The sequence below is a fragment of the Pan troglodytes genome, chromosome 19 (genome assembly GCF_028858775.2).
Source record: "Pan troglodytes isolate AG18354 chromosome 19, NHGRI_mPanTro3-v2.0_pri, whole genome shotgun sequence".
Lineage (NCBI taxonomy): Eukaryota > Metazoa > Chordata > Mammalia > Primates > Hominidae > Pan > Pan troglodytes.
Genome location: NC_072417.2, coordinates 94330621 through 94351753, shown reverse-complemented (window position 1 = coordinate 94351753; position 21133 = coordinate 94330621). Strand labels below are relative to the sequence as shown.

The 21133-nt window shown below is 55.4% G+C and overlaps 1 protein-coding gene across 7 annotated transcripts in view; it reads right to left on the bottom strand.

Annotated features, from left to right (window-relative positions):
- RPTOR (regulatory associated protein of MTOR complex 1) overlaps positions 1-21133 on the bottom strand; it is a 416632-nt gene that overhangs the window by 7638 nt on the left and 387861 nt on the right. For all 7 annotated transcript variants that reach the window (XM_024350719.2, XM_024350720.3, XM_063799998.1 and 4 more), the window contains 5 exons: positions 18289-18394; positions 13110-13224; positions 11541-11665; positions 9223-9327; positions 1341-1447 (listed from right to left, as the gene is read on the bottom strand). In XM_024350719.2, coding sequence (XP_024206487.1) covers positions 1341-1447; positions 9223-9327; positions 11541-11665; positions 13110-13224; positions 18289-18394 — 558 coding nt within the window. The remainder of the gene's footprint in view (positions 1-1340; positions 1448-9222; positions 9328-11540; positions 11666-13109; positions 13225-18288; positions 18395-21133) is intronic.

The window sequence follows — 21133 nt, the reverse complement described above, 5'->3', positions numbered from 1 at the left end:
GCCTCCCCTCTGCTGGGCCTGCTCCACACCGCCCTCTACGGCAGCAGGGCTGAGCCATCCCTCCTGACACCAGATGGCCTGCCCGGGAGAGAGGCTGGGGATGGCCTCTGTGCCACACCTCTCCCTGGGGACCCGGAGGAAGGGAATACTGGCTCTAAAGCCACCTCAGGCGCTGCCCCTCACAGTATCTGTGGTCTCGCCTCTGCTCCAAATGAAGTCAATGCAGTTAGATTTCTGCTGAGCGTGGCCTGCTTAGGTCTCTACCACTTTTCCAGGCTGTCTTGGGCAAAACCAATGTACTCCGCTTTTTGTCAAAACTGAAAATAGCAGATGCTTTAAGAAGCAAAGAGGCTTCTGGACGGGCGCAGTGGCTCACGCCTGTAATCCCAGCACTTTGGGAGGCTGAGGTGGGCGGATCACGAGGTCAGGAGATAGAGACCATTCTGGCTAACACGTGAAACGCTGTCTCCACTAAAAATACAAAAAAAAATTAGCTGGGCATGGTGGTGGGCGCTTGTAGTCCCAGCTACTCGGGAGGCTGAGGCAGAAGAATGGCATGAACCCAGGAGGCGGAGCTTGCAGTGAGCCGAGATCACGCCACTGCACTCCAGCCTGGGCGACAAGGCAAGACTCTGTCTCAAAAAAAAAAAAAAAAAAAAAAAAAGAAACAAAAATCTTCTGTCTTCTGTAGTGGCTCACACCTATAATCCCAGTGCTTTGGGAGGCCAAGGCAGGAAGATTGCCGGAGCCAGGAATTCGAGACCAGCTTGGGCAAATACTGAGACCCCTGTTTCTACAAAAAGTTAAAAAAATCAGCCAGGCGTGTGGGTGCATGCCTGTAGTCCCAGCCACTTGGTGGTGGGGTGGGGGGCGGTGAGGTGGGAGGATCACTTGGACCAGGAGGTTGAGGCTGCAGTGAGCTGTGATTGCACCACTGCACTCCAGCCTGGGTGACGCAGGGTGACAGAGTGAGACCCCATCTCAAAAGAAAAAAAAAACGCCTCCAAATAATTAATCATTCTAATTTACAATTGGTCACCCTACTGATTTCTGACATTCCTTAATTTGCAGAGAGAAGACACTACTTGCAAACACTCAGAGCTGGCGCAGGCTGAGCCATCCTGCAGCGCAGGGCTGAGCGTTGCAGTTCACCTGCATCCAGAGGCCTCAGGGAGCCCACGTCTCCTCCCGGCATTGTCCCGGCACTGTCCTCCCAGGCCCTGACTCCACCCCTGGGATGGCCAGGCCTCACCGCACACTTTGCTGGGTTCTGTGACGAGGACCAGCCCTGCACACACTGCCCCACAGGCTCAGGGCTTGGGGGACACCTGCATGGTTACCTGCACCTTCATCTCACGGTCTGTGTCCCAGATCCGGACGATCCGCACGTCTCCTGAGCTCATGAGGAGGCCGGTCTCCTGCTCCCAGTCCACCACCATCCCAGCTCCTGGAGAGACACAGTGGGACATGGCGTCACCCCGTGGGCCCTTGCCTTGGGCAGGCTTTGGGGCCTGCTCTGGGCAGCCATTTGGCCAGCGGCTCCAAGGTGGCTGCCACCACCGAGCCCATCTGGTGGGTCCATATGCCTCATATGAGCTCCCGCTGGGGCCCCTGGTGTGCCCCACGTCCAGGCCGGGATGACAATTCTGAGCTGGAACTCCCAAGTCCAGGCCGGGGTGACAATTCTAAGCTGGAACTACCAAGTCCAGGCCGGGGTGACAATTCTGAGCTGGAACTCCCAAGTCCAGGCTGGGGCGACAATTCTGAGCTGGAACTCTGAGTCTTCCCCTGACTCGACTATGCCCCAGGCATCGCTAGAGGGAGCAGAGCCTTCCAGGAACATCTGTCTAAGGTGTCCACTGTTCAGAGCAGAGCCTTCCAGGAACGTCTGTCTAAGGTGCCCACTGTCCGGAGCAGAGCCTTCCAGGAACATCTGTCTAAGGTGTCCACTGTCCAGAGCAGTGCCTTCCAGGAACATCTAAGATGCCCAACATCCGGAGCAGTGCCTTCCCGGAACATCTGTTAGGTGCCCACCGTTCAGAGCAGTGCCTTCCAGCAACGTCTGTCTAAGGTGCTCACCATCTGGAGCAGACCCTTGCAGCGACGTCTAAGATGCCTGCCGTCTGGACGCCTGGGCAGAACTGGCAGGTCTGGGTGACTTTAGGAAGGCTGTTAAGGCTTGAAGATGAGGGTCCTCCTTTTGGCCCTATCAAAGCTTGAGGAAGCCAGTTCTTCTGAGACAAACAGGAGCTCGGCATGGGCCACGTGCCGGCAGCCTTCAGACAGCAAGGGGCTGACTCCCGACGGCTGGCGTCAGCAAGGGATGGACGGAGAGAATGGGGCAAGGGCTGCCCTTTGTGTGGGGATTAGACAGAGCAGAGCAACCCCCACCTCACGTGACGGCCTGTATTTAAAACCAGATTCAGTTCTAAAACTGTACTGATAACCATTTTAAGATACAGAAAGGAACACCACAGTAATCCTTGTACCCACCACTCAGCTCTAACTTTGCTAACATTTTACCATTGTTTGCTCTTTTTTTTTTTTTCATAGAGAAGCATAATTTTAGACACAGTAAAAGCATCGTCTGCCCCTGCGCCTGCCTGGGAGAGCTGTCCCTTGGGCTGAGGGTGCCTCCCAGGGGCTGCTGAGGTTTTCCTGCTTACGCACGCTCATCAACAACGTAACGTGCCTTCCACATTTCAAAAAACCTCTTCAATGTCAAAATGGGGCCTATTTTCTAGCAACTTGCTTCTTTAATGTTAGGCTTTGAGGATTTATCTGGCCCAAGACACATAGCTCTGGTTAACTCATTTAATCTTGCGTTACCTTCCACTGTACAACTAACCCCGTCATTTGAGCTGCCCCTGGCTTTGTGAACCATGTCACAGTCAACAACTTCACGTGTCCTTGCGGGTGGAGAAGGAAGCGCCTAGAACGGAACTGCCAGTCATGTATCCTGCATGACTCTGATCTCCCCAGGGAAGGCCATTTCATTCCCCAAATGGGTGACCATCTACACTCTCGGCAGGACACACACAAGCCAATGTCCCCAAATCCTTATCGATGTGTGGTGTTTGCCGTTTTTTTCACGACAGACAGTTGCACATATTTTTATATATGTTCTGTAACTTGTAGATACTGCAAATATCTTTTCTTATTCTGCCACTTACATTACAACCGTGACGTTTTTCTTGTGGTCATGAAGAAGTCTGTAGAGTCAAACCTATTGATGTCTTTACCCTCAATCTCTTGTTCAATCTGTCTTTTTGTTCCTCACTGTTATGAAGATTTCCTCTTGATTTTTCTCTGAAAGGCTTTTACAGGTTAGGTCTCTCACTGTGATGTGTTTTGTGCACGGTGTGAGGTAGGGGTATCACTGCATCCTTTTCTATATGGCATCAGCTGTCCCAACACCATTTAGCAACATGGCTCCTTCCCTAGTGCGCAGAGGTACCCTGCCACTTGCGGCCCTTCTGGGCTCACTGCTGCGCTGAGGGCCCTGGTGCCTCTTGGCCTGGCTGCCCTGCAATTGCAGCTTCTTAATGCCATCTGCGCCTCTTCAATATTGCCTTGGCTGGTCTGCATTTTATAAAAATCTCTCCTGGGAATATAATCAAAAGTGTATTAATAAATCCACAGATTAATTTGAGAACTGCCAATCTCCACAATGATGAGTCTTTTCATCCATGGCTATGGTGCCATGAACACTGCATGTGCCTTTTGTAGTCTTCAATTAGAGTTTATGCTGTGATCTGTGAAGAAAGTGCATTTGTTGGATTCATTCCTAGGTATCTTGCAGTTTTTATTCCCGTTGTCTATGATGTCTGTCTGTCTTTCTTTCTTTCTTTCTTTCCTTTCTTTCTTTCTTTCTTTCTTTTCTTTCTTTCTTTCTTTCCTTTCCTCCTTTCCTCCTTTTCTTCCTTTCTTCCTTCCCTCCTTCCCTTTCTTTCTTTCTTTCTCTCTTTCTCTCTTTCTTTCTGCCCAGGCTGGAGTGCAGTGGTGTGATCTTGGCTCACTGCAACCTCCGCCTCCCAGGTTCAAGTGATTCTCCTGCCTCAGCCTCCTGAGTAACTGGGATTACAGGCACCTGCCACCATGTCCAGCTAATTTTTGTATTTTTAGTAGAGATGGGGTTTCACCATGTTGGTCAGGCGGGTCTTGAACTATTGACCTCAGGTGATCCATCTGCCTCGGCTTCTGGGATTACAGGCGTGAGCCACCACGCCTGGCCCATGATGTTTTATAATTACATTTTCTAGTTGTTAATTGCTGGCATACATACATTCTTTATTTTACTTTTGAAATGCAGTCCCAGGCCAGATGTGTTTACACCTGTGATCCCAGCACTTTGGGAGGCCGAGACAGGAGGATTGCTTAAGCCCAGGAGTTCAAGACCAGCCTGGGCAACATAGCAAGACCTTGTCTTTACAAATAATAAAAGATTAGCCAATGTAGCCCGGGCACAGTGGCTCACGCCTGTAATCCCAGCACTTTGGGAGGCTGAGGCGGGTGGATCACCTGAGGTCAGGAGTTCGAGACCAGCCTGGCCAACATAGTGAAACACCGTCTCTACTAAAAATACACAAAATAGCTGGGTGTGGCAGTGGGTGCCTGTAATCCCAACTACTTGGGAGGCTGAGGCAGGAGAATTGCTTGAACCTGAGAGGTGGAGGTTGCAGTGAGCCAAGATCCGCCATTGTACGCCAGCCTGGGCAACAAGAGTGAAACTCCGTCTCAAAAGAAAAAAGATTAGCTGTTGCAGTGGTGTGCGCCTGTGGTCCAGCTAGTTGGGAGGCTGAGGTGGGATGACCGCTTGAGCCCAGGTGGTTGAGGCTGCAGTGAGAGCAAGACCCCATCTCAAAAACAAACACAAACAAACAAAAAAAGAAGTGTAGTCCCTCTACTGTGATACACCTGAACCCAGGCAGGAAGAAATGTCGCAGCAGGTCAGAAGCACGAGCGCCGTGGTGGATCACAGGCTTCCAACTTGCAGCCCTGCTCCTCCGCTGGGAGGCCTTGTGAGCACAGTGAGGGCCGGTGTGTGACCGGGCGGGAGGGCACATACTTCCCCGTTTCTGCCCAAAAGAGCCCAGCTCCTGCTGCAGCTGTGCAGCCAACAGAGCCTGAGAACACAGAACTGGAGCCCCCTCCCTCGTGATATGCTGTTACCTACATTAATCACAAAGAATGCTTGCTGCCCACCTGGACATGCTCTTGGGAAGTGGCGTCTGGGTGACCGAGGAGGACACCGCCCAGGGTTCCTGGTGCATCCCTTTTAGTGGCTCAGTGCTGTCCTGCCTGGAGGCACGGCCATCCGGAGGCTGCGCCAGGAGGCCCTGAGGCCCCACTCTGAGACCTGGGGCAGATCCACAAGCACAGAGGACTTGGCTTGGCACAGACATTTTCTAAGTTTCTCTCTGTTTAAGTGAGGAACTTATGGGAGCTGGGTGTGGGGCATGGGCCTGTGGTCCCAGCTACTCAGGAGGCTGAGGTAGGAGGACTGCCTGAGCCCTGAGAGGTCGAGGCTGCAGTGAGCCGTGATGGTGCCACTGCATTCCAGCCTGGGTGACAGCAAGAACCTGTCTCAAAAATAGATAAATAAATAAGAATCTATGGGAAGAAACTGCTTTAATGGGCAGCAGGCCGCCTTCTGGAGTGGTGAGAATCTTCTGGAACTAGATAAAGGTGGTGGCTGCACAACTTGGAAAATGCACAGGCTGGGTGCAGTGGCTCACACCTGTAATCCCAGCACTGTGGGAGGCCAAGGTGGGCGGATCACCTGAGGTCAGGAGATCGAGACCATCCTGGCCAACATGGTGAAACCCCGTCTCTACTAAAAATACAAAAATTAGCCGGGCGTGGTGGTGCGACCCTCTAGTCCCAGCTACTTGGGAGGCTGAGGCAGGAGAATCGCTTGAACCTGGGAGGTGGAGGTTGCAGTGAGCTGAGATCACGCCACTGCACTCCAGCCTGGGTGACAGAGCGAGACTCCACCTCAAAAAAAAAAAAAAAAAAAAAAAAAAAAGAAAAGAAAAAGAGAAGGGAGAGATGCATGGGTCTGGGCTCTGCGCTTCTAGACTGCATGGTCACTTGGGGGGCAGCAGCCACGTCCCAGGCACCATCCTCCTGGTGACTCTGCCAGGAAGCGACACCTTGGGTCGGGAAGAACAGAGAGGTGCCCTGGGAACAGCAGTGACACGAGCAGAACAAACAGAGGGAAAAGGTGAGAACGAGCACATGGAGAACATTCAAGATGCCAGAAAACAAGAAACAGCCTCCAAAGCACCAGTCTCAGGGGTGACGTGGGGAGCCTGGCTTGCGTGTGCCTGAGCTGGGTGTGCCCAACTGGGCAAGCGGGTCCGGGAGAGGCGAGTGGGGGCTGGGGCAAGCGGAGGTCACGCCTTGGGCCTCCTGCAGGCTCCCTGCAGCAGAAGCTGGTGGAGGGCCTGAGCTCCTCAGTTCCAGGGGAGGATGAAACCTCTGCGGCTCCACGGATCCCCGTGGTGACCAGATCAGATGTGCTGTGGGTCCTCCGTGAGCACCTGACGAAGACGGAGAGCGCCGCTTCTGTCTTCAGCCCTTGGCCGTTCGTGTGAGTTGTTTATTCCCTTAAATGTAACACCGCGGAGGGAAACCAACCTGCTAATACCATTAATCTATGAAACGCCAACACTGGGTCCTGGTGACTGTGACTTTCAAGAAGCGTGGTGGCTGTGCTGTGGTCAGCGTTCACGGCTCTGGATTTAGGCAGTGTTACTCCAATCGATGACAAATAATTACCCTCAGGCCCGTGAGACACCCCCCAGCAACCTGCTGGAACTCGGGCCCTCCCTTGACACCGTGACCTCATTGGGTGAGTGCCGAGCCGGCGTCCCAGGAACGCCCACCTGTCCCTGCACGTGTGTCTGTGTCCTGGTGGCCTCTTCTTGTAAGGACACGAGGCACATTGGGTTAGGGCCACCCTGGTGACTTGGTTTGACCTTAATCACCTCTGTAAAGGCCCTGTCTCCAGCACACAGGCCGACGTACCCGGGTAGGACAGTGACATGCCGGCGTGGGGGACATGGCACAGCCCGACCCTGGGCCTTAGGTGTCCATCTGAACCAGAGGCTCTGGGCAGCTGTCCCTTGGCCCGAGCGTCCTGCCATGGAGGGGTGTAGTCAGGTGAACCCTAAGTCCTTTTTCAGTTCAGATTCTGTGATGCCGAGTGAACTGGTTTGAACCAGTCCTGGACACATAGCAAAGCCGCAGCAGCAGTGACACACCCGCCTGCTGCCCACACCCAGGTTTCCCATGTCCTGTGCAACCTGAGGGAGCCCAGAGCTGTGCCTGGTGCCCCAGCCCACAGCTGGCACAGCCTTCGGGGACTGGGGCCTGGAGCTCTTACGTCTGGCGAGACGCCTCTGCTGCCTTCCCCCGCGGTGAGAGCCTCGTTCTCTGACCCCGAGACCCCTGAAGTGCAGCACAGGCTCCCACTCTGAAGGAAGCACTGGAGGGTCTGGGCCGAGAAGGCCGCTTTTCTCCTCAGTGCTGCTTCCTGATCTGTAAGCTGGGCACCGCCATCCTGACCCGGAGAGACTGAGAGCCCGTGGGGCAGCACAGGCCACCAAGTCTTGTTTCCTGCAGCGTGGCCCAGTGTGGATGTGTGGATGCTTCTGGGGGTGTCAGGGACCTCAGGCCCAGCCGGGCGTGGACGTGTGGATGCTTCTAGGGGGGTCTCATGGACCCCGGGGCTAGCCACGGGTGTGTCCTTCCAGCACTGCATTTCCGGCAGGTCCGAGCCTTGGACAGGGAGGGAAGTTTTCACAAAAGCAAAGAGAGAGGGCAAGGCAGAGCCAGGGCTCAGCCAGGCGCTCCCGTGCTGAAGCCCAGCTCCTTCCATGGCACCACTGCCTCTGAGCGACCCCAGAAAAACAGCCTGGAAAGCCTATCAAAGTGATCTTTCCTCTCTAGCAAATGACACAGTGTCACCAAAATTGGTCTTTTGGAGAGACACACAATGGCCGGTGAGTGGCCTGACCCCCAGGCTGGCCATCCAGCTGTCTCCCGGGACCCCTCCTGGACCAGGGCCCTGGGCTGGGGCTCACTTTTCCTGCCCTGTCCCAGGGAAGCTGTCATACCCCAGAAGAGGATTGCCTCGCGGGGGAAGCAGAGCCCGGAGATCAGGACAGAAGCAACAGGAAAGGGCCCCCACGGAGTGCGGGGTGTGGATGATTTTTTTTGCTGGATGAAACTTAAGAACATGGCTATATTAAAAAAAAAAATCCAACGTTCGAGGCAATGTCCACCCTGGAGCTGCCCCCATGACGTCCCAAGGCACGTGAGGGTTGGCATCTCCTGGGACAGGCGCTCAGACAGAAGGGCGGAGACAGAGCCATGCGACCTAGGGCAGAACCAGGGCAGGCCCCACACGGAAGGCTGACCACGAGGTGTAAGGCCACATCCACAGGCCACAGACGAAGACACAGAAATCACAAACCGGCAGGAGCCGGCAGACGGGGGCTGGCGGGGTAACGTATTCACTCTGAGCTTCGCCAAGGGCTGCAGGATCTGCTGAAGAGCGATGACTCCTAGAGGCGAATGCCTGGCACTGCAGAGGGGCCTCTGGAAATCCAGACCCAGAAGCCTGACCCCGGGAGCCTCCTAACTCCTGCCTGAGTCCTTCCAGAAGGACCTGCGGGCCTGCGCCTCGCCCCGCACCCAGGCCGTGCAGCGGTGCAGGCAACACGCAGAACTGTACCTAGAGCCGGCACTGCAGCCACTCCGTCCCACCAGCCCAGGCATGCCAGCGAGCGCGTGAGGCCCCAGGTGGCCATGTGCACCCCGACCCCCAAGGAGGAGTTAAATTTAGGTCCAAAGAGCGGACCTAATTTTAGGTCCAAAGAAGGACCCTGTGATGCGGGCCCTTTAGGCCCTGCCAGCAGTGATGCTGTCCCAAGCAGCACATGTCTGCAAGCCAAGGATGAAGGTTGGGGACAGGGGCACCCACGAGTGGCTGAGACCATGCCCAGGGCTGGGACTCCAGCCAGGCAGTGCACTCAGGGACCTGGGGCTCTCACGCTTTCGGGGACATTGGCGGGGAGCTGTTGCTTTAGGATTTTGGGGACTCTGAGGTGGAGCAGCCTGTTTAGAGACAGCCCCAGAAGGGCCTTGGAATTCGGAGTGCGTCCGCAGCCCCGGGAACACATTCTGCTCTGGGGAGGAGCCGGGCGGACCCACCTCGCGTCGTTGGCAGCATGTCCGAGAGCCCCTGCCATGCGGTCACCATCTCTGGGTTCTTTTCCAAATCAGCAAAATTCTTCCAGACCCTGATGGCACCATCGTCTGGGGAGGGAGAGAGGAAAGGATGTGAACCGGCCCCTCGCTGGCCTGGCCTGTGCTCTGTGCGAGGTGGTAAGAGCCCTTCCTGGCAGACGTGCTGCAGGGACCCCAGGCGGCTAGCCTGACTCGCTACCCGTGGTTCCAGGTCCAGCCTGACTCGCTACCCGTGGTTCCAGGTCCAGCCTGACTCGCTACCCGTGGTTCCAGGTCCAGCCTGACTCGCTGCCCGTGGTTCCAGGTCCAGCCTGACTCGCTACCCGTGGTTCCAGGTCTCTGGGCACCCACCGACTGGACTCTGTCCTCAGATCCATATCTGGGCGAGCCAGCAGGAGGAGTCGCAGCCCAGGGGATGGGAGACCACAATCCTGTCCCACCCTGGCCACAGAGCTCAACTCTGAGGTTTGGCTGCCCTGGGACCCGGGGCTGCCCTTCCTCCCTCCAGCTCCAGGGCATCGGGTTCCCTGGAGGGAGGCAGGCGGGTGAAGCTCGGTTGGGTGGGTGGGGCTGCGTTTTACCCTCTGGTGAGCCAGCCTGTGCCAGGGAGCAGAACGAAAGGCCAGCTTCACAGAGGACACCCACACCCTCCGCCCCATTCCTCTCTGTGCTCCACAGAGAGAGTAGCCTTGACTTGAAGGGACAATGCAGACGTCTGGGCTCTCCGCCTAAGACGTGGGCAGGGACGCACCGCCCTGCTCTTCGGGGCTTAGAATGGAGGAAACGGCCCTCTGCATCCTCCAGCAGACAGGCAGGGAGGTCGGCCTGGGTGCGGGGAAAGCATGCGGGCCCTCTGAGCCTTCCGGGAACCACATCCGCGCCCCCTGGCCTCACCAGCCCCTCCTACGTGACCCTCAGGCGCTCTTCAAGCCCCAGCTGATTGCCCTGGTGGACGACGGCCTCACCTCCACCCACCTGCCTGTCCCGCTCTCTGCTTTCCATCGCATACACCAAATGTTCCCGGTTTTGGAGCTGGAGCCCTTCTACTGCTGTCTGGAGCCTGTTCTGCAAAGGACCCTGGCCCTGCTCCAGTGCTCGCTCTCTCAGCCAAGGAACTGCCCTCTCCCTCTGGTGTTGGGAGATGCTCACATCTGGTCTCTCCGAAACTGCTGGCTGAGCCTGGCTGGTCCCTTGCCCCCCCGGCCCCCGCCCCAACTATGCATCTCCTCCCGGTCACGTCTGACAGCTACAGGGACAAAGACGGGCTTTCGACATCGATTGATGCTACTTGGTCCTGAGGGGGCAGTGCTCGGAGGAGGGGCCGCATGAGGACACGTCCCCATGGCCACGCCCCTCACCAGGAGCCCGCAACCGCGTTGAGAGGGCTGCGCACTTGTCAGCACAACCGACTCGACACTCTCAGAGGCTCCGGTGTCCAGGGGCTGCGGCCGACAGGGACAGGCTGGGTGGGATCCGGGCGTCGGCCTTCACTTCTCTCAGCCGTGCTGGCCTCCCCCGCCTGCCTCCCGCCCAGCGCTCTCTAGTCTCCACAGGAAGTGCAGTGGGACTGACAGCGACTTCTCGTCAGCAACAGGCAATGGACACGTGTTTTCAAAGCGCTAAAGGAAAATGACTGTCAACGTGGGGTAACTGACATGGAAACAAACGATTGTTCCAAAGTGAAGATGAAACTAAGACATTTCGGACCCCTCCAAAAAACCCCCCGAAAACCCAAGAAAACCAAAACCTGAGTGAGACCCACTACGGCAATGAACCACTGGTCAGCGACCATGACGGTCAACGATGTCCTTTCAGGTGCAGGGCAGGACTGGAGGAGGGTGAGTGCCAGCTCCCAGTGGGGACAGCAACTGGCAAATGAGCCAGCGATGCCAGGAGACCCTGGCCGGGGAGGACCTGGCACGTGTTGTGGCTTGGGGCATCCTTCCCTGATTCTCGGGTGTCACGTGGGACCCACCGGGTCTCTCACAGGGGTTTAAGTACAGAGGCTGTCAGAGGCTTTTCCTGGTGCTGGAAGGGCTAGAGGACTGAGATGAGAAGACAAGTCCCTGGAACCCTCAAGGACGGGGTCATCTTTGCTTTCCTGTCTCTGCTGCTGAAGCCCTTTCCCTCATAAACCTCCCCACTTCTGAATGACAGTGGCCCTCGCGCGTGAGCAGGGCTTTCTGTAAGACAGATGTACAAACACATCTCAGGATCACACACCCTCCCCGCCACTCCTCCAGACCCTGGCTTCCAATCCTGGCTGTGCAAACCCCGCTCACCTGTGGCTGTCAGCAGAAGCGAGCAGTCCTGGCCGTTCAGATACTCCATGGCAGTGACCCTCGTGTACCGAGGGTTCCCATTGTGGAAATAATCCAGCTTCTCCCCTTTCTCCCAGTCCCAAAAGCTTAAGGGAAGAAGAGAGAAATAAAAAAGTCATTAGGAAACTGCAAACCCAAATGACAGTGAGATACCTCCTGAAACCCACCGGGCTGCTATCAAAAAACCACACACCACAGCCGGGCACGGCGGCTCACACCTGTCATCCTAGCTACTTGGGAGGCTGAAGCAGGAGGACTGTTGGAGCCTGGGAGTTCAAGACCAGCCTGGACAACAAAGTGAGACCCTGTCTCCAAACAAACAAACAAAGAGAGAATAATAGTGCTGGCAAGGATGTGGGAAATTGGAGCCACAGGCTGTGCGGGTGGGAAGGGAAGAGGATTTAAGTGGAAAACAGCCTGGTGGTTCCTCCGAAAATTAAACAGAGCATCACCATGTGGTCCAGCAATTCCACTCTGGGCGTATCCCCAAAAAACAGAAAGCAGGAACTTGAACAGATACTTGTACACCAATGTTCACAGCAGTGTTATTCACAACAGACAAAAGGTGGAGGCAACCCAGGGGTCCATGAACAGAGGAACGATAAGACAAAGTGTGGTCCATCCACACAGTGGAATATTACTCAGCCATGAAAAGGAAATTCTGACGTGCTGTAGCTTGGAGGAACCTTAAAGACACTGCGCTGAGCCGAATAAGCCAGGCACAAAGGGCCAAATCCCGGGTGACTCCACTGGTATGAGGCTCCTAGCGTGGGCCACTTCAGAGAGACAGAAAGTGAAACACTGGCTCAGGCGGATGCAGGAATGGGGAGCTGGTGTCTGATGGGGACCAAGTTTTGGTTTTGTGTGATGAGAAGGTTCTGGAGACCAGTGGGGGTGATGGTTGCATAACAATGTGAATACGCTGAATGCCACCAGCTGCGCACTCAGAACGGTTAAAATGGCAAATTTTAGGCTATGTATGTTTTACCACAATTTTTAAAAAGAGGAAAAAGAAATGGAAGTGTGAACCACAGAGATTTTATAAACTCTAAACTCTAAAAGGAACCCCCTCCCACTGCCCTCCCCCGTGAAGTGGGTACTCTCTCCATCTCTAAGGGCGATATTTGCTGTGAGTTAAACTCACTTCTCTCCTGGGGCACCTAGCATCTTCTTACTGCTTGTCTATCACATACTTGCTTCTACGGGCAGGGCAGCAAGCCGGGCCCCCTGTGTACACCTCTATTACAAGTGTGATTGGGGAGTCCCTGCCACTCCCCTCTGACCTGCAGGCAGGACTCTGGACTGTCCTTCAGTGACAAGGACAGGGCCAGGCCCGGGGCAGGTGTGGGTGGGGCTCGGTCAATGAGGAGAAGGTGAGTAGGGCCGTTTCTCAGGAAACAGTGCTAAGGGCCTTGGGGTGAGTGCCTTGTATCTGCTTTTCAAGGAAGAGGAGTGGTGATCGGGGGAGAACAGGGCATCGCTGGGGCTGTCGGTCAGCCGGAAGGGAGGCCTGACCAGCGCGGTGCATACCAGATGCTGTCCTTGTCGGCTACGGCGATGCACGGCGTGAAGGGGTGGAATTTCACCACAGAGGGGACGCCGGGGTTCCTGTTCAGAAATATTTGGTCGTCCAATCTCGTAATGCCTGTCAAAAGAAACACACAAGAGTGGATCCAGGAGCCAGCATCTTTTCCCCCTTATTTATTTATTTATTTTTTTGAGACAGAGTCTTGCTCTGTCGCCCAGGCTAGAGTGCAGTGGCGCAACCTTGGCTCACTGCAAGCTCCGCCTCCCGGGTTCACACCATTCTCCTGCCTCAGCCTCCCGAGTAGCTGGGACTACAGGTGCCCGCCACCATGCCCAGCTAATTTTTTGTATTTTTATTAGAGATGGGGTTTCACCGTGTTAGACAGGATGGTCTTGATCTCCTGACCTTGTGATCTGCCCGCCTCGGCCTCCCAGAGTGCTGGGATTACAGGCGTGAGCCACTGCGCCGGGCCCTTTTTTATTTTTTAAAGACAGTGTCCTGTTCTGTCGCCCTGGCTGGAGTGCAGAGTGGTGTGATCATGGCTCACTGCAGCTTCCACCTCCTGCTCAAGTGATCCTCCCGCCTCAACTCTGCACGTAGCTGGGGATATAGGTGCGCACCGCCACACCTGGCTACTTTTTTTTGTTTTTTGTTGAGACGGGGTCTTACTATGTTGCCCGGGGTAGTCTCAAATTCCTGGGCTCGAGCGATCCTCCCGCCTCGGCCTCCTTAAGTGTTGGGATTATGGGCATACACCCAGCCAGTAGCCAGTCTTTTTTTTTTTTTTTTTTGAGATGGAGTCTTGCTCTGTTGCCCAGGCTGGAGTGCAGTGGTGAGATCTTGGCTCACTGCCACCTCTGCCTCCTGGGTTCAAGCGATTCTCCTGCCTCAGCCTCCTGAGTAGCTGGGATTACAGGCATCCGCCACCACGCCCAGCTAATTTTTGTATTTTTAGTAGAGACGGGGTTTCACCATGTTGGCCAGGCTGGTCTCAAACTCCTGACCTCAAGTGATCCATCCACCTTGGCTTCTCAAAGTGCTGGGATTACAGAAGTGAGCCACCATGCCCGGCAAGCCAGTCTTAATTTACAATAAATATTCACGACGTATCTTATCATGGCCGACGTCAATACCTTGGGGACTTGGAGAGGCACAAAGGAAGCAGAAGAAAAGCAGGGACTGAAGGGAGGGGCCTGACCACCTGCTGAGGAGCAGGCACATCTGGGCTCTTGGGGTGACGGCAGCCACTGAGTACCCAGAATGAGGGCCCAGGGGCCCTGGCCGCAGGGTTAATGCCTTTGCTCAAAACCCCCAAAGCTCCTGATGCCGAGCTGGACATGTGGAAGCATTCAGCCAATACTTGTCAGCAGTGGTCAGGTTTGTACAAATTTATCTGGGTCAGATTATATGAAGAAAGTGCTAAAGTTTCAGAATAAGCTCGGTAGGGCTCTGATTCATAACACACTTAAGGAGGAGACATGGGTGTGGTCGCCAGGATCCACATTGCAGCCAAAGTCCGGGGGTCTTTCAGTCTAGAATGGTAACTATGAACTTCCTTGACTGAGGGATCTATTACAGAATCACAGATTTAACAGAAGAGGGGAACGTGGACTTAACCACCAGGCCCCCAAACACGAGCACTAGGAAGTAAGTCCCTTGTGACTCTAAAAGGCTTTTTTCTAGAAGGAACCATAAAAGGAAGCTAAAAATGCAGAGGGCACAAGATGGATTCCAACACATCCTGGTGACTGAAAGGGCAGCTGGGGATCTGTGGGTGCATAAGCCTCATTGTCTGTTGTGGCACCAAGGACACAAGCTGGGCTGCCTCCTGGCCTTGGCTGCGGTCACCTGCGTGGCCTCTGGGCAACCAGGAGGGTGTCTTGGGGACCCCCAAGCCTTCCTCAGCCGGAGACACAGCTCCAGGTGGTGCAGAGAGACACCGCCTGGCTCTTACTAACCGTGTCCTCACCTGACTGGCTCTTACTAACCGTGTCCTCACCTGACTGGCTCTTACTAACCGTGTCCTCACCTGACTGGCTCTTACTAACCGTGTCCTCACCTGAACTTCTGGTCTGTCTCAGAGGACCGTTGCCCGCCTCCAGTCTTCCCTGTGGGGAGTGGTGGGGCTTGTGCTCTGGCAGGAAGTGAGATAGCCAAGTAAAAAGGGGTCCCCAGAGAAACTCCCACCAGCCTGCACACTGGGACAACGGGGGAAGCCACAGAAGTTGGCGCCCTTTGCAGCAGGAGGAGCCCAGCCTCCCGATCCGGGGTAAAACCTGGGATCCAATCTGCGAGGCGGGAAGTGCACCAGCAGGACTCCGGCTTTGCGGGGAGGCCCTGTTTCCCGTTTTTTCCTTCTCACCCAATAAACCCTGCCCTTCTCACCCTTCAAAGTGTCTGGGAGCCTAATTTTTCATGGTCATGTGATAAAGACCCTGTTTTTAGCTGAACTAAAAAGTCCTACAACAGAAGGAGCCTACCGTCGGGGTGCAAGGTCAAAGCCGCGCGACTTGGGCACTCTGCTGCAGGCTGCTCTGAACTGGGCTTAAGCACAGCCAAGGCCACCCACCTCCAGCAGCTGACAGCTCCTCCGCGTGTGCCTGGCACTGTCCAGGTGGCACCAGGGCCACGGCGTCTGCGGGCCGAAGCCTCACTGATGCCTGGTGTGTGCTCACCACCTCGGGTGAGCTACTGTTTCCAACACTGTCAGTCCCCAGCAAACACCCAGAACCACAGAAAGGAAATGAATGCCACGCTATACAAGGAGGGGCTGCACTCACAGAGGCAGGCAGGCCCGAAGGCTTTGGTGCGGCGGCAGCACCGTGTTACCCTAGCGGTGCCTCCATTCCCAGCTGCAGGGAGTTCTGGACGGAGTTTGGGCATAATTCTAAGCACTGAAGGACAAAGGGAAACCCCACCCAGCCCGCGCATTTGGTACGTTTGAAAATCAGTGCGTGACAGCCAAGGTCGTGAATGTTGCCCAGGAGAAGGCTGAAGAGGCGGGCAGGGGCCTGCGTGACACAGGGCTTTCCCAACCCCGTCTCCTGGGCGACGCCGACTTCTCTGGTTCTCTTCCATCTACAGGCATCAATTTCTCCTTTTTCTCAATGCTCACATCTTTCCCAGCACACAGTTGGCTCCTTAAATGAAAATAAACGCCTGCACCGAATCCGAATTCCGAGGACAGAGGACTGGGAGGAGAGTGCGGCCTCACTCCTCAGTGACTCCCGGCACTACGCCCGCTGGCATCACGCCTGCTGGCACCATCCCCTGTGTCTTGAGGCCTCATTTGGTGGTGTCTCCAGCGGCTCAGCAGCTCCTCCTTTGTGTGTCTGGACAAACTCTGGTTTACAAATATATTCTTTTTTTTGGTCTAGAAATCTCGGTTTTGGGTCTCGAGTGCCGGCTCTGTTTCACACCCTGCTCAATTCTGACCACAGGCTCCAGGCCAGAGCATCACCTTGGCCATCAGGGGCCAGCTCATCTTCAGATGTTGAACTGTGTGAGGCAGACTCAGCTCCCAAGCCTGTCTCAGGCAGCAGGCAGCCCCCGTGTGCTGGCCATCCCAGCTAGCAGGCTGGGGTCCTAGAGAATCGCTAACCTCCAGGAAAACAGCCTCCTGTCGCCGCCACCCGGAGACGCTCATCCAGCAGGGTCTGTTCTCTCTGCTGAAGAAAGCCACCCTGGCTGCAAGGTTCAGCGGCGGCCGCCGGGGCAGCACGCACCGGATCGCAACATGCGATGCTTTAAACCTGGTCTGCCGCCAGCTCTTCAGATGCACAGAGGGCTACAAACAACCACAATTAGCTTTCAGCACAACAGCCACCGTCTGCGTTAATGCGAGATGAACCGCAGTCTTTCACAGAGAGAGCTGCGTGGGAATGCGCTTCAGAAACGTTGCTGGTACCAGAAGTCAGCAGTGTTTTCGGTGATCAGCAGAGCAGAGGTGTGAGCCGGGCCTAGGCACGCTCGCTGAGGACGCGCTCATGGCGCCCGTGCTGCCTGCGGGCAGGGCCCTCGGCTTTGGCAGGAGGGAGGACATCTGTCCTACGGGTCATCAACCTCAACTTCAGAAAGTAACCCATAATAATCTCCAGAATTTTACAGGACAGAGATGCAAGGTCAAAACAATAAACCTGCAGACTGGGGTCAGAGTCCTTGACTTTTGATGGTGCTGATTTGGTTGGGGGCAGCTTGAGGTCCCCCAGCCAGAGCTGGCTCAGTGGTGGGAGCCTGTGGCCGCGAGGGCAGGGGGAGGAGTGCGGAGACACCACTGCTGCTCCGTGCCCTCAGTGGGGCTGTAGGGCTGGGCCTGGGCCCCTGTACTCTCCTGGATCCTGGGGAGAGGCCAGGGTCCCTGGGATGGGGCTGCCTGACACCCTCATTGCTGTGTTGACTCTCAGGGCCTCCCTGCTCCCCACACATTCTCTGTGACCGGGGCCGCCTGCAGCCCGGATCCCTTCCGCAAGGAGCTCCCTCCGCTGTCTGCGGCAGCACACACCGCCCCCTCCAGGGCTGCTCCCTGCCCCTCCACCCCGGGTGCAGCTGGGAGAGCAAACAACGAGGTAGGTGAAGGGGGCGATTTGGCATCTAGTGGCAAATCTGGGAGAAGGTTTAGGAAAATCATGACTGAGGTGTGGGGTGACAGAGCTGGCCACCATTTCAGGGACAAGTGGAGGCCAGCTGAGGAAAGCAGGGCCTGGCATTTTCACTTCCTGTTTCCAGGGAAGGATGCGCCATCTGTAGGGCCTGGCGCAACGACACCTGTCCGGGTGGGGAGATGTGGGCTCTCAGAGGCCTTCCCTTCCGGAAATGTCAACATGCAAAGTTCCGCTTCCATGAGTTCCACCTGCGCTGATAATCCCGAGGGCTGAGGGCTGCCCTTGCAGAGGAAGAGGCAGGGTCCCGGGAGAGCCCTCTTCCCAGGCGGTGGCTGGGCTCCCACCCGGCCCCTCCCCTCCCCACTCTGGGCTGCAGAACCTTGAGGAGCAGCAGCTTCATCTCCACCAGCCTTGATGTGCTTATCTGCGAGGGAGGCGGGGTGGGGGGCGGGTCTGTCGTGGGACAGTGGATGGCTGGAGAAGGTTGTGCGTGGGCCGCGGGCGGCCTGCTCACAGGGGACCCTCGCCCCAGGCCCCACCCCCGGAATGAGCCCCTGGCTGGCTGTGCGGGTGCCCTTACCCTTCTGAATGACTTGCTGGGCCTGCCTCCTGACGCGGCTGTTTCGCAGGAACCGCCACTCCCGCTCCTTGCGGATCTGACTCTCCAGGTCGTGCTCTTCTGGGATCTTCAACAACAGAAAACACCCAGTTAAGCCCAGCGATGAAACAGGGTTGTCTCTTGGTATCAATGGGGTATGGGTTCTAGGACCCCTCGGATAGCAAAACCTGCGCGGCTCAGTCCCCAATACGAAAGGGTGTGGCCTCTGCGTACAAGCAGAACGGCCTCCGGCACACCTCAAACCCTCGCTGGCTTGCCCGCCATACCCGACACAGTGTCAACGCTGTGTAAATAGCTGCTATGCCGTATTTTTAAAATTTGGATTGTTTCTTGTTGTATTGTTATTTTAAATTTATTTTTGTTATTTACATTTGTTTTTTAATCCAAAATTGGTTGAATCTGCGGATGCAGCACCTGTGGACATGGAGGGTTGGCTGTAGTTATTTTCAGATGAAGGCACCTCTTTCTCAAAGGCTGAAGGCTTTGGGCTTCTCGTCTGGCCAGTGCACCAGAGGCACCGGGCTGTTGGTGGGTCCTGTGTCTGCTACAAAACACATCGCTGGTCCCCTCCCCGGAGCTGGGAGAGGCACTCTCCACGCCTGTGTTCACTAGTGTGGGGGCTCTGAGACCCTTGAGTGAGTGGCCTGTGAGGCTGACAGGTGTATGATGGGGAGCAGGGCCTTGGGAAATGCCTCCCCAGGGAATGGGGGGCACTGAGGTCAGCACTGAGCAGCAGGGCAGGGGGGCACCGAATGCCACTTCAAACACTGAAAACACAATCAGGAGGCAGGTGCGCTTGAGGAGACACTGCCTTTATTCTTTCTCTAATGCCAAAGGGAACCAGGCAGCTGGCTGGAAGATGAGGGAGCTTACGAGACAGAAGGAAGACAGCCTCATGAGAGGCCAGGCCGGGCCCCAAGAGGGTGTGGGACCTTCCTGGGCAGCAGAGGGGGTGCCACTGGGCTCCTGATGGTGGAAGAGCTAGGAGGGTGCTGAGCTGCAAGCCTGGCTGGGGTTAAACTAACTCGTGAGAACTTCAGTGCCTTCCCTAATGAGACAGCTTCAGAAAGACCAAGTTTATTTTCACTTGAAATATGCAGACGCTAGACATGCTGCTGCCCTCTCTTCCCTGAGCAAAGGTCTTCGTCCACTTCAGGGCCTTTGTGTGCATGCGTGTGTGTGCGTGTGTGTGCATGTGTCTGTGTGTGTGCACGCACATGTGGGTTGGGGTGTGCACGTTCAGCGTCTAGGAGAGGGTCCACACTTGGCAAATACTAACTAGGATTTAATCGACTTTCCGCGGGAGGATGGCCACTTGTCTGGGTTACGCAGATGCATTTCCTTAAGCATACATGCCGTCCAGTCAATCTGGCTGATTCTGTTCCTTGCTAAGAAACTAAGACTTGTGAAGACCCAAAATATAAAATAAATGAAATAAACAAGGTAAGAACCCTAATTCCTTTTGGCTAAAAGCAACTCTGTCTCGACAAAGGAAAAAGAGAGCCTGCATTAGTTATTAAAAAGTCGCTTTCTCTGATAGAAGAAATGGGAATAAAGACTATGGCGCATGGCCGTGTTTGCGTCCTTGCACGTAAATGTGGCGGAGAAAGAAAACGGTTTCTCCGTGTGGAGTTTTAGGCGGTCGTTGTAGGTGGTTATTATGTGCAAATGCTTACAGAGCATTCTTTGTGTCTTTTCCTCGAATGCTTTGTGTCAGCTCTGATTACAAAACAGAAACAGGCAAGCCCCAAACCTCACGTCTGACCCCGTGCTCATGGGTGGCTGTGGCTCAGTTCCTAGCATTTGATTGCTCTGCTTCCTTCTTTTTCTTCTTAAACGTCACAAAACCACACTTGACAAAACAGCAACAACACAGCAAAAAAGACATCCAAACCCGGAAACAGTAACCACAAAAGGTGTCAAATGGCTCCCTCCGCACATTTTCTGATTTAGAAATAATCCCGCAACGGCAAATGGGATAGACTGTGGATTCTTAGCAACCGGTTTCACTTGACGACAATCCTGAGCTTATTAGAAAAGAAATGACAAATGATCAATAACATAGAACAGTAATAAGAAAAAACCCGCGGTGGAAAGACTCAAAGCTGTGCGGGAACAGAGACATTGCACTTTAATGAGACTCGGGCTTCTCTGGGAATAAATTAGAGGAAGAGTCTAAAAGGAACTTTCGAGTGGGAAGGGAGAGGAACTGATGGGAATTCCAGCTCCTTGGCCCGGCACTCTATGGTCCTGGGCCTGAGCTCAGGCGAAGAATCCAGACGTGGGGGGTAGAAATGGGGCGGCTTCAGAGCCTCAGCTCCAAAGACAACAAAGACGACTGCAAGGTTGAGAGGGGGCCCATGCCAGAACAGGGAGGGGCACAGGACGCCCGGAGACAGGAGCTGAGGGGTTTCAGGGGGCCCCACACTTGTCCTGTTGCCAGGGCACTGCAAGGGCCCTCTCCCGGCCCAGGGGCTTCTGCCTGTAGGGGTAGGGGCCGCCACTTCCCTAATCTGAGCTCTGGGAGAGAGCCTACAGCCTTCCTTTACAGCCCTTGCTGGGCTGGGAAGAGACTTTCTGAACGGGACGTGGTTCCGGAACCACCCCAAGTGTCCGTGTCAGGACAACCAGCCATGACCACGAGGGTCTCAGGACAACCAGCCATGATCACGAGGGTCACAGGACAAGCACGGGCAGAAGTGGAGGTACGGCGTGAGGCAGGAGGGAGAGCAGTGGATGGAGAGGCCAGGGGAAGGCAGAGATGCCGTGGAAGATGCGGGCACCCACCCTGGGAAACCAGGATGTG